At 44.1% G+C, this 13,639-nt stretch overlaps 1 protein-coding gene across 1 annotated transcript in view; it reads left to right on the top strand.

Annotated features, from left to right (window-relative positions):
• Positions 1-540: 540 nt before the first annotated feature.
• Positions 541-13,639, top strand: part of LOC112566973 (cGMP-inhibited 3',5'-cyclic phosphodiesterase A-like) — a 73,300-nt gene continuing 60,201 nt past the window's right edge. Inside the window, 1 exon segment of the mRNA XM_025243405.1 lies at positions 541-1,498. Within this exon segment, the coding sequence (XP_025099190.1) occupies positions 599-1,498 (900 nt within the window). The 5' untranslated portion in view covers positions 541-598.

Below are 13,639 nucleotides of genomic sequence, written 5' to 3'. Positions count from 1 at the left end.
CACGGACACATACACAATACATCATGAGAAAGTTGACGGCAAATAAAAAGACAAAGTTTTCAAAAATTTTAATTTTCTTGGGAGAGATTATGTCGTAAAGATCGCAATATATTTTCTTATTTTGGATTTTGAAACAATTTTTTCTTCAGCACGTGGCAGTGGCACATTATTACTCCTTTTATTTCTTCAGCAATCCTTCGATCGTACGTTGACTTCTGAAAGTTACTGACATCGATAACTACTCATGCTAATTATTATCGTCCCCATCGCATCCGTGAAATCATCTCCTCCCCTCTCCCCTCCTCCCACCCACACTTCATGACTATCAACACTCTCGCTCATTAATGACATTCGATATCACGGCTCCAGTGTACACTGCGTGTTAGCCCCCTGTCATCTTATTTTTCCAGGCACGTGTGAAGCATTCCATTCCTCCCTTCTCTCCTCCCCCTACTTCCCCCGTCTCCCCTTCCCGAGAAGCGAGCGATGGACTGGCAAGCAGCTGTCGCATTGATCCACTTGCACCACCGGCGGAGCTACCGCGGAGCTCGCAGTTCCCATAATCCCCTGCGCTGGCAGACGCCAAGCCGAAAACAAAATGGCCATGGCGCGGCAGTCGGGCTCACGCAGAGGCTCGAAAAATGAGAACGACAAAGAGGAAGAGGAGACGGAGAACAATGGATACATTCAGGTTTTTGTGAAGCCGTTGGAACAGGGCAACTGCAACCTTTTTTTCAGCTGGCTAGGGCTGAGCAATGTCAACCTTACGGCCCATCAACTGGTGGTGGTGTATGGATCGGCTGCTGTAGTTTGTACGCTTGTGCTGTACCAGCTTCTGCGCTGTGATGTTGGCTTCCTGTTCGGCAGACTGTGTGCTCTCCTCGTGCCAATGTTCAGCATACTGTGTGCTTTCTACTGGCTGGCCTTGTATTTTCGTCGCACGTGGAGCAACACCAGTGTCTATTTATTATTCTCTTCATGCTTCGTGGGAGAGATATTCGCGCAGGTATTTTTTCGAGACTGGGGGGAAAGTGCTGTGGGAGGAGGCAGTGCCAGTGGCATCATCATCAGCAGTAGCAGCAGCACCAGCAGCGTCGTTGACGACGTCGCCGCTGTCAACCATGCCACCCAGCCTCTGGTGATCGTTTGTGTCCTGCTAAGTATTAGCCTGGCGTCTGTGTTCTCCTCCCTGGACACCACGCACAGTGCCACGGTCATCCTGTTAGTTAGCTTCACCAGGTTTCTTGCTTGTTCCATGCTGACGGATCTACCTATCAGCCTTCGCACTCATCTTGGTTACGCGTGTGGTTTCGCGGGCATTCTGGTCGCGCGCTACATGGAAACGGTTCTCAAGCCCCCCATTCAACATTTCGTCACGCATGATGGGAAAATCCCCGTCATCAAAAGACGCCGCTCCAGCTCCTCCAGCACCCATACCTTCTCCGCTCATCGCTCCACCCGCCGAACATCGTTGCCAGCTTTAATACAGAAAAGCCAGGTAGGTCGTTAATTTTGCCTTCGCAGGCATGTTTCGTTGGTGTTTTCTTTTCAAATATCACATTTCTCTCTTTATCTCTCCATCTTCCCTTGCGCCAGTGTGCTGTTAGTAGTCCGACACCTGTCACCAGACCGACATACAGTGCAAAAATGTTTTTGTGGTGTCAGTTACGATGCTCGAAAGCATGAGCCGGGGTACGCAGCCTCAACAGAAGGGTTTGAGTGTGCGCGTTGTGCTGCGAAATTATTGAAGATGTGATCCCTGCTTTAGTGCAATTGCCCTGCGGGTCTTCAGTTTCACTGAATGACAGCCAGAGTGAACTCTTCACAGTTTCTGTTATCACCCATGTCACTGCACACACTCATATTCTTGTCTTAATTCAGTGAAAGCGCTGTTTAGTGAAAGGGTGAACTATTCAAAAGCTAACAGTAATGTTGCCATTTTAATGACTTGACCAGCTAATTGGCAAATTTACTGCCTGCTTAAAATAGTATAATTCAATGCATCTTGCTTAAATCAAGATGCATTGAGTCATTCTGTTTTAATGGTCATCATCAATAGGCTAGAGGTCTTAAGATTATTTTGTAGTCCTCACCCAGGTCTCATATAAAATATCAAGTGCTTTTAACTGGCGAGTAAAACAGATCTTGAGTAACCATAAATCACACACAAGTCCTAGAGTCATGTTACTCTATACAGACACTCGAGTGTCAGCCATCATCTTATGCTTACAGCTAATTTATTAGTAAAGGAGCACTTAAGGGCCCACTGTTCCCCATGATCCTAGATGAGCATAGTTCTGTGCATTATTTAAGTATGCCATATTCTCAGTTAGGCATGCAGGAGGAAGAAGAAAGTTTATATAACAAAATTAATTGTAAAAGTATTAATATATTGATCAACTTTTACCACCAGCTGGTAGATTGATGTATTCAACAGCAGGAAAGGTGATATGGCTATATAGCACATTTAATTGTGATTGTAGGGTGATACTGCTTTTGTTCAAAATAAGCATTCCATGAGCTCTACTGCTGTGCATGTTTTAGGACTTCTTTGTTATTAAATTTTTTGTCTTTTAGTGAAAATGGCATGTTGTCCAGGTATGCTAATCACAATGTAGTTTCTGTTTCACTGATAATATCTAGTAGAAATTCTTGTTGAAGAACATTTTCCACCATATATTTAGATATAAGTTTCAAATTTTGTGTGTGTCTCCTTCATTCTTTGTAAATTTATTTGGGGAGGTGGTTGGGGTTAAGATGAATTGAATTATGTATCCTTGTTTTTGAGAGATTGTTCTGTCACAAGGTCTTCATTTTAGGTACAAATCACCGTCTGTTAGACAGGTGTATGTTCATGACCATGGAGCTGTGGCCATTAACTGATAAACTGAACTTTCCTAGCATGCCTTTTGCTATAGTTTTAAAATGGCCTTTATAATATGTTTATTCCCATTGCTAGATGATGTCCCTGTCAGATAATGTTCTTTACAATATTTCTTAGGACCTGGGTAAAGACTGAGTAGAGACATATGATATCTCTGATGTTCATGTGTCTGCATCAGATCTAAGTGTTGCAACATTCAAATGACATTGATGTTAAAACATCACAGTTTAAGATTTTTGTAACATGTTAAATTGCAGAATATTAGTTTGAAATGAATTGTATACACTGGATGATAAGTTAGGAAACAGCGGATAGGTGGAAGGAGGGACTACAGATGCAGCACATCTTTGTTTATGTTCACAACAGAAAAAGAAAGTTTTCTTCGTTGGGAGCTCTGTCTCTAGTATTGGTGGGTGGAGCGCTTTTTACAGTGGGGCAGATATTTGCTCCCAGCACACAAACACACGCGCTGAGTGCAAGAAAGTCATGTTGTCACCGCGTTGAACGCACGGCGACCTCGCGCGACCCCGACGACGGACACTGCGGCGATGGAGAGCAGGGTGAAGGTCAAAGGTTTTGTCGAGAAGGAAGAAACAAGAATGGCTAAACCCGCGCCTGTCAACAGTACTTTGTACACTTGTGCCTTACCCTTCACTTTACCTGGTCGGATAGATTGAGTGAATTGGAACATGACTTTGGTCTCTTTCCTAGTCGGTGCGAACCCGAAGCCAGTAAGAAATTAACCCACGTGACCTTCTTCTTCCTAGTCGGTTCCTTCCTCCTGTCTGCTGTGATAATAAATCATTTCTCAGGTTAATGAAAGCGTCGTAGCAGGTTTAGTTGACATTTGATATTTATGGATTGAAAAAAAAAGGTTTCAGCTTAAGCAGATTGCTGTCATTTGTTTGCTAGATGAGGGTCTTTTTTCCTAAAGTGCGTCTCTCCATAAATTATTAGGAGTCATGTCTAAACGGGTGTTTGGCAGTTATAAGCTTTTGTACCAGGAAGTTAAGTGCTTTTTCTACATTTTTCCATTTTCTCTAACAAAGGATGGTTGTTGGAAGAGGCTTTGGACAAGGTTTCAGAACATGTTTTGAAAAAAAAAACTTCTGGTAGTTTTCTGTATTTGATATACTGCTACTTGAGGGACAGTACTTGCTTTGATTCAGTATTTTTTTGCAGAATCTGAGACATTTTGTAGTTTTATACACCATTCTTTCCTTTTTGTCTCTGTCTTTTTTGTGGGGTATCACCACCAGTTTGCTTATTTCAGTTAACTTTTGCAAAAATTAATTTCTGCTTTTGTTTCCTCTGAATTGATAATGAGACAAAGCAGGAACAGTCATAGTTTTTCGAAAACTTAGTTTGCTTGTCTTCTAGGAGTTGGCCTTTGGCTTTACAATAGGAAATATTCTAAATTGAGAGAGATGTGCGCAAAGTGTGCATCATCTTTTTCAGGGATATTTCATACTGAAGCATTCCAGGAAGATATTTGGGGGAGGGGACAAGAAAGTAGTGCCAACAGTTGTTTTTTGTGTTATTGACAATTCACTAGCACATGAGCAGGATGGGTTGGTACATTAAAAAGGCTGCTCACATACACCCACATACTTTGCTACACCACTTGCAAGGTCACTTTTGCTTAATCAATTGAAGGCATGACAGTAAAAAATAGCCACTACTGACAATTTTAGAGTCCTACATATTGATTTTTATTGAACTACAATCCCATTACTTAAAAACACATACAAAATATGATCTCCAGAGAAAGGATTGCCTAAATGATCCAAAGACATGAATAGTGAACCTTGTTTTTACTTGGTTCTTTTATAATTGTAGTTTTGCTGATTTCCTTGTTCCCTTCTTGCCATTTTTTTCTGCTCTGTGGATCAGCAATGAGGAGCAATAAAAACAGATGCATAAGCAGTAGTAAGATAAAAATCTTTTCTTAAAATTTAGTAGAGACTATTTTGTAGTGTGCCAGTCAGTATCTTGTACACGTAGATGTTTCAGTAATGACAGACAGGATTGTACTTTAAAGGCTTATCATTCTGCTTGAAACCAGTGAAGGCTGGGCCTTGGCTAGCAGAGGTACACCTGCCAGATATTATTTTGTGTTTCCTTTACTCATTGTCATTCACAGCAAGAGCTTTTATGTGGGAATAATTTGAGCAGGAAATGTCAGAAGGTGATGGATGAAACTGGGTCAGTTGGACAGGGTGATGGGGGGGGGATGTGAAGAGACAAGGTAGATAACCTCTGTGGGTGAGAGAGTGTGTGTGCATGTACATGCACATCCACATGCATGCATATGTGTGTGCATACACATGCATGCACATGCTTGATGTCTCGTGTGTGCATTCATATGCATAAACTGTGCAGCAGCAAGTACATGCATGCCATGCCACGGGCAGAAGAGCATGTTTTCTGGTAGAATAACTTGTTTCATTGGGCTGACGTTTGTTGATGGTCGACTGCATAAACATGTCATTAATGTTATTAAGAATTACACGGGGAAATTGAAACAGAATGTGTGGTTAACTACATTTTTAAACTGCAATATCTTCAGTGTTTTGTCCCTGGGGCACAGTGCATTCATTTCCCATCTTTATGCAGAGCAATATAGATCTTTCTACCAGGTTATAAGATCAGTAGGAGACCTGTACGAAATGTGCAAAATTCATGTTGGCTGCTCTAGAAGTTTTGAAAGTGCACATACCTAGCATTTAAGTTTTGTGTTTAAGCTAACAAGTCTTTTTATTTCCAGCAGATTTTAACTGTTAATTGTACTTTTTGTAACAAAAGTTGACCTTACCAAGTGTTATTTCATTACTTAAACTCTCATTAGCTGTAATTTGTACAATGTTTAGTCTATGTCTTGTTCATGGAATATAGAATTTTGGGAGAAAATGAATCATTTTGACCTGTTTCAGTGGAAACGGATGAAATAAGCATTTGATAATCTATTAATAAATAAAGTAATGTGTTTTGTGAAAATGCAATGTAGACGACAAATATTATTTTTTGAACCTGCTCAAGAACTTCCTAGAAGCTGGTCTGGGGGTGATGGGGATTTAAGGTGGCAGGCTTAACAATGTGATTACAATGTGTCTGGGCATTCATTTACGCCATAAACAGAACATTTGGGATGTACTGGGTGTTCTGTAGTCAATGTGAACTGCCACAACATGAAAAGTGCAGTAGCAAGGTTCATACACAGTTGGTACACATGGATGGGGAGTAGGGGAAGCACAAGCAGAGTATAATGGAAAGGTGGAATGAGCCTGCCCAAGTATGAAAAACAGCTTTTACAGGAGGGAGGAGGGGATAGGACAACCTGCATTGTGACAGGATGTAATAAGGTCTGAAAAGAGAGAGAAAGTATGTGTGAATGTGTTGGGATGGCTGTTGGCTCTTTGTCAGCAGTGGAGGTGTGGGACTCTGGGTAAACCTGTTGTTTGGGAGGCCTATGGACACCATGACATACAACCAGAGACCGGAAGAAAGCGGTTAGGATTTGGGTTAGGGTAAGAAGATATTTTGAACCCTAACCCCGACTTCCTAACACCACCTACCCTTGCTAGCCTTAACATTTCCGGCTAGCGGATGTGTCGTGGCGACCATACATCTCCCAGAGCACAGTTGTATCGGTCTGAAGTTCCAGGCCTTGTGGACACCAATTGATGTAGTGCGCACTTAGGGTCCCAGGAGTGGGAGGAGACGCCAGGCCCGCTAAACGTGTGTCGTACTGCTGGGCTCAGTGCCAAAGACCTCCGCGTTTGGCGCTATTGTCAGGTCACATGGTACAGCAGCAGTAGCGCGCGCGCACGCACACATACACGCACACATAATTTCTTGGATACACACATGTCGTATCGGTTCTTTTAAAAATCGTTGCCTGTGCAGTGAAATCATTACTATAATTTTGGTCTCATCTTTCTTTTTTTGATGAGCTGTAATGTTCCAGGGTCGAGGAACACTTTCCTAGCTTTTAAAGATCAGAAGTTGAACCAGCTGACCTCTGGGTTTGATCCGCCTTTATGTTTTTTTCACAAGGCATTACCCTAGAAGTTTATCCAGAGCTCAACAGTGCAGAGGTCTAGGGATTACAACTGAAAAAAGAGAGCACACCATAGGGGCAGAGAAGGGAGGAGTGGGGTAGAAGAGCCCACCACGCGACGTCACGATAACCTTTGACCAGCTGATAACCCCCTTGGATCAACAAGCGGTACGATTGGCAATCAACAGTTGACACCATTGACGTCTCGTGTCTCGAGTCCCTCCACCCTGAAGTCGTGCAAGGCCAGGATTACTCCTACTTGTCTCTGCTTTCCTTTTCTTGTAAGGAGGAAGCTGATGACGACACGGGCTCGGCTGGCTGACCCACTATGGTCTCGGGTGACCTCGGGTGACCTGGATGCAGAGTCCTGCCGTCTGGCGCAGACAAGGCTGCGAACTGAAGCGTACATACTGGCCATCAAATTGCATTATTGGATCCGAGACACGAGTCTGGGGTGGGATACATTTGCAAAGCTGGTCATGGTACAAGAGTTGGAAAGCCCTGGGAGGGGAAGGAGAGAAAGGGAAGGGAGGCGGGCGTTAGTGCCGTGCAGACGATGCAGCAGGGAAACAGTGAAGGGACAAATGTTTGTGATGTACCGCTTTTGCGCAGGGTCCTTCAATAAAGCGACACGCACGTGCGCTCGTTCTCGAGCTGTAATTCGCCCGTGGCTGTTTTTAGGAAGCAGAGTTAAGTTTACCCGAGGGTTAGCTACAGACCGGAGGTGGTGTGTTGGGGGGGGGGGTAATCTTGGAATTCGGAAACATGCGCATGCCTAGGAGCCTGGTTGGCTGAGTTCACGTTCTCAGTCTCTTCTTTTGGTTGCAGATGGCGCGCAAGGGCTGTACTTGTTGAGGTAACGCGAATCAGGCCGTAGTTATGAAGCTAGAGTAGGTCGTTTTCCCAGGGCGAAACGGGGAACTTAGAGAAAAGTGTTTTGCTTCCGAAGTTACAAAGCAGTGTCCAGAAACTACATTGTATCTTTGCTTCCGCTTTATAACCGGAAATTTTGTACCTCTGCGTTTTTTCTGTTTGTCTTCTATTCGTCGTTAGTACTGTTTATTCTTCCGTCCCTCGTTTGCTATGTGTAATGCTCCTTACTGGTGTAAATATGCGCTATAACATGTTTCATTTATTGTTATTGTTCGGGAGTAAAACAACATCTGTGGGGTCTGGACATCACTTTATAACTTGGGAAGTAAGCTACTTGTCCTTGAATTCTTCATGATGCCCCAGCACAGCGGTTTACCCATTCTTAATAACTACGGTCATAGGGGTTACATGTGTGCATCTGTTTCATGAATGCAACCCGCGTGGTGGTGGCATTGACTAGGGTTGTCTGATGTGTGGGTGACGATGGAAGAAAGTAGTCAGACTGGGTCCGACGCACGTGCTTACATCTGACTGTGACGCAGAAACCCCCGTCCAACCACCCTCGTCGACTGAATGTGTGTGCAACCCATGTCCTCGCCATCAGCATCTCACCAAGCTTGTGTTTATGGAATCGGCGGCTCTATCGTAAACACCCATGCTGTAAACATGTTTCCTTTGCAGTCCTTCATACTGCGCTTCATTTTACAAGACAAAAAAGTGTCTTGACCTTTGACCTTGTCATCGCTAGACCCTTCATCCCGTCCATGTTGCGTGGGAGGAGGTACAAGCTTGACAAAGTAACAGTGTGGCAGACCACATCTGTGATGACAGTCATTAACATGGATTAATGCATTTTCTTACAGTGCGCAGAAATTAAGTGTCCACGCTTATCAAAGAATTTATGTATTTAATTTTCTTTGTTTAGAAAAAACAAATGGACCGATAATATCCGTCTCGTACGTCCACAATGTCTCAGTAACAAACCAATAAAACAAGAGAAAGTAAGGGAGAGAATTACAGGCTCTGTTTTCCCAGGAACATTTTACGGTCTTGCAGAGTACAGAAGGGATCAGAAGACGAACGTGCATTTGGTAACAAGATTCCAGCCTGCCGATTAAGGAAGAAGAAGAAGGAGAAAAAACGATGATGCATCATCTTTCCCGCCATTCACTAACTCCAATTTTCTTATCGCACCTTCGCCAGCGCCAGGCCCTGTGGGTTTATAATTTAAGTAGATGTCTTCAGCACTCGATTAACCCCGCGTTGGGAGTTACGCCGTCCCGCCGTCTCGGAAAGAGGGAGCAAGCTCACGAGCAACGGTTGGGAGCCAGCGGCCCGGCGGCTCGTATGTCTTGGGTGAAAAGCCCAATGACGTCAGCAGGCAGGCGTTAATGACGTGGACACGGCGAGGCCCGCCCCACGCGTGGAGTGCGCCAGCTTCTGGCGTCAGATTTCGTGTGGCGTCAAACAAGAAACCAGATCAGACAACGTGCGAGCCGCCACGAGGACTCGGCAACGACGACGACAGACGGTTTCTTTTTTCGACGCATCTGTGTGTGGCGGGTAGGGGAGGAGGAGGAGAGAGAGAATGTGATACACGTAGTTCAACACGCGTGCCTAGAAAATATCAGCCATTTATGTACGATTAAGGTTTAATGGCCGAGTCGCATACTTGTCATCACTGCGCGTGCGCAGGATGGGTGAAGTGTTCGGCACGTGACGTCTCACGTGATCGTGCGACAAAGGGCGCCGTGTTTCGCGCATGTTCTCGAGAGTTAGGAGATGAGGAGAGGATAACGGGGGTCTGTGCGCACGCAGGAATGCATGTGTTAGTACGTGTGTACATGTTTTAAATACTTTTCTTGAGCGTTGGGATGTGGAAGCAATGGTGGAGACGTTGATGGAGGGCAGGTACAGGAGTTGAAAGAAACTTCGAAGTGCGTCAAGGGCTGCCCTGCAAGAATGTTCTTATGTCTTCTTTTTCTCCTCCGCCTTGTCGCTTCAGAAATACTTGAAAGGAAGTTTGAGCCTGCCTGCAGACTTGTATCATCCGCTGGACTGCTTGCAGACATTTTCTGCGTTAACTAATAGAACGAGGTCAGAGCACAACTTCGCTTCCGGTTTAAATATCAGCATCATGTAGAGCAGACGATGCGAACTTTTGTGTTGACGGAAGTAAAAAGCTCAAGCTTTATGATCTGTTGTGTTTTCGTTTTTATTTTGTGCTTTAAGTCGTGTGAAATGGGAGTCTAGGATTTTGTTGACTTTAAACAATTGTTCACGGTTCGCCGAATCTTGACAGCCTACAAGAGGCTGTTGCTATAACAGGTTGCAGTGTACAGTTTGTACCCATTTCGCTAGTTCCTCTGCTGAATTCAGCTCATTTTAAGGATGCTTAGAATGGATCCGAATTCTTTGTCTAAACGCGTTGAATTTTTAATGACATTGTGAAGACACCAATGGCGTGCTGACAAGGAGTGAAGTTGGGATATTTCAGTTTTATTTTTACTGTTTAGTGTTAGTGATTATTAAACATATTTAAACTCTTTAATAGTAGATTATTTATATTCTTAATAAATCCCTAGAGTTTGTGCTTAATTGTTGGTTTGGTCCCAGTAACCTGTTTTAAACAAATTAACCAAGTATTTTAACTGGTGGCGATCAACGGCATGTTGGGCCCTGACATTGTAGACAGGTTTGCTGCTGGTGCACATTCATTGTTTTTAAATAATCCAATTGAGAGGAGGATAAAAAGGAGAGTGAGCGATAGACACAGGAGGGTGGGTTAAAGATTTCTCACCTTCTCCCTTTATTTTGTGACATTTTGACTTTACGGTTGAAAGTTTTGGAAGAAAAAACACATCGAAATGAATAACTTTTATTATGCTTATATGCTGTTTACATCCGGTAAAGTAGGTCGTGCCACATGAACCGGTGACAGCGATCTCAGCTTTGGTACGAGACCTTTTCTAAACAGACACTGCGCATGCGCAGGCTTCAATAGCTACGCATGCGCAGAAGAATAGAGAAATGATTAATCGTCTTGTGACAGCAGAGTTAGTGGAAGCTACAAAGTATTTCAAATGGATTTAAAATAACATCAGTAACTACAGCTGCACAAACCTGATTTCCCAGTTGATTTATTGTTAGTTAAGATAATGGTCATTAGCGATGTCTGGTGCTGATAAAGAGAAGAGTTTTAGATAATCGCAGTTGGCTCGGTGTAGAGAAGTCAGAGTGTGTAGAAAACATCACTGTCATCGGGCTGGTGAATTAGTCACCGACATAAACCAGAAATGACCCCTTGCAGCCTGCCCGTGCCGAGTTGAAAGGTCGTCTTGAAAGAAAACAGAAATCCGCGGAAGAAGATGCGAACTTGGCAAGGTCATGCAGCGAACTTGCGAATGGAGGTCAAGGTTTGCCCGAGCACGTGGTGCGTCACAGTGTCGAGTGAATAAAGGGGAAAATAAGTGCTTAGTAACGACAGGGACTTTTACATCGGCATTAGGATGGCGTGGCTGTAGTCGTTGTCTGGAGCGGAAAGAATGTGACGGAAGTGGTCACGAGCTTTGCTGTTCGCCGATGGCTTGTGTTCTTCCGCTGTTTGACGATAGTGTATCGAGAGAGAGAGAGCACGAGCGCGAGTTATGCGAGGGAGATGGTGATCTGTTGTCGAGAAGTCGCACACGTGTTGGCATTTACTTGCTCTGAGCAGTTTGTTGGTCCCCCCTCCACCACCTTTTTTTTGTCTTGCCTACTGATGACGTGCATCCTGTACCGGAGGGGTGTAGAAATGATGAGGGGGGAGATGGGGATTTTGGGTGGGGTTTGGTGTGGGGGGAGTGCTGACGTGCCACTCGGTGGATGACTCGTGCAGTGTACCTGCTGAGCTTCCGTGAGAGAGAGGATGGAGAAGGGGAGTGGACGAAAGTGGTGCAGTCTTTCTTGCTGAGGTCAGTCGGATTGAATTCGGGAGGGTTCGTGCAGTCCCGGGATGCACGGGTGTTTGAGAAGGAGGCTGTCACTGCTGCGCCGTATAATCACATACATGAAAGTAATTTCACACAATGTTGTCCCGCCACTACAAGGCCCCACAAAGAAATAGCTTAGTTTGAAATATGGGGTTTTATTTTTGCTGCTACCATATTTCATTTGCATATCATTTTCAGCACATTTTGGACACATGAAAATGGAGTTCTGTTTTTCAAATATCCGAAAACAGACAATTAATATCAGATGTTAACGCGGTTTGTTCGTATCGTAAGGCATGAACATTTACTAAGTTGAAATTACAAACTGTCAAATGTTGTAAAAATAGTAATGTGGTTTAAAGTTTCAAATCCATTAACAGTGGAACATTTCGGACAAAGGATCTGTTTTCAGTTCTGCTTTTAATAATAGAACACGTTGGCCGGTAAAGGAACTGTTCAACTGGGGTAAAAACAAACAAATAAACAAAAAAAAAAAAAAAAACAAAAACAACAACCACGATACTAATCAGCAACGCAAGCGCGCACGCACGCACTTGAGAGAGAGCGACAAAGTTAGTATTTATTAAGCGTGAGGAGGGTTATATTAACTCTGTATTTCAAAAGGCTTATCTAAAAAGTAGAAGTGAAAAAAAATACATCGTTAGTACAGCTGTGCGAGATCACAATGATAAAACTTGAACACCACTTGCTTTATCTTTCTGTACTGCTGAAAAATAGAGAGGGGAGTGTGGAGCTTGTAACAGCACACACCCTTCACACGGCCTAGCTGTTCTTCTGTCTTCACTGTAATTTCTCGAAACACCTTCAAGAGCCAGGCGGTGACAGAAGCCATCAACAAGATGTCACAAGGCGCGGTCGGCTGTTGCCCGCAGGCTGATAGCAAAATACAAATGATTTAAAAACCAAGCGACGAAGGGAAGGAGGAGTTGGAGGAGGAAGCAGCAGAATGGAGGAAAGCGCCATTGACCAGGTGCAGAGCCGGGTGAGAGATGAGGATGACCTGACGGCAGTGGTATTGATCTCCAGCGGGTGCCAGGGGTCCTCACAGCGCGGTCTTCATTTCCGACCCTCGTTATTGTCTCTCTAACGGTAAACCCGGCACCTCGTGCTGGCACTTATGTCGGCTTGATCTCTTCTCGATCTCAACCGGAAGTGGTATAGGGCATGGACCTGTAGACCACGTGCAGAGCCGCACCATGCTTTGAGTAGGGTGAGTAGTGGGTGTGAGAGGATACCATTGAACAGATTTGCTCTGCGGTGAGTAGAGGGGAACTGGTGTTCGAACCCTAAGGCACATACACAATTCTGTTGGATATCCCCTCCCCTACTCCCTGTGTAGCACAGCTGCTGAATTGGATGCCTGACCCGTTACGAATGGATTGGAAAAGAAAAAGCAGAGAAAAGATGGTCATCCGTCCCTTCCCAAAAGAAAACACCAACTGCCTTTCTTTGGTTTTGGCCGTGAGGTGTGGCTAGCCTACTGGGGAGCTGGGGAAGGGAGGAAAAGATAGAAACAGACTGACAGAGGCATAGCTGGAGACTGGACATCGTCTACCTGAAACAAGTATAATAACAATAATTAAAAAAACGAAAAGGCAACATCAACAAGAGCTGCTGCAAAATAATTACCCTTTCGAGATGGTTGTTTATAAAAGATTATATTGCTTAATATTTATTCCCGTGGTTTCATCGACGAAGTTTCTAGAGATAATATAAAGTGCTGAGTGGTTGACTATCCGTTATTAGGACTGTTACCTTATCTTTTAGTAGCATGTGTGTGTGTGTGCATGTGAATAGTAAGAGGAAAGAAAGGACGATGAGCGTGTCCGC

Source organism: Pomacea canaliculata, linkage group LG6, assembly GCF_003073045.1.
Source record: "Pomacea canaliculata isolate SZHN2017 linkage group LG6, ASM307304v1, whole genome shotgun sequence".
Taxonomy (NCBI): Eukaryota; Metazoa; Mollusca; class Gastropoda; order Architaenioglossa; family Ampullariidae; genus Pomacea; species Pomacea canaliculata.
The sequence above is the reverse complement of the archived record's forward strand: the minus strand, read 5'-3'. Positions and strand labels throughout refer to the sequence as shown.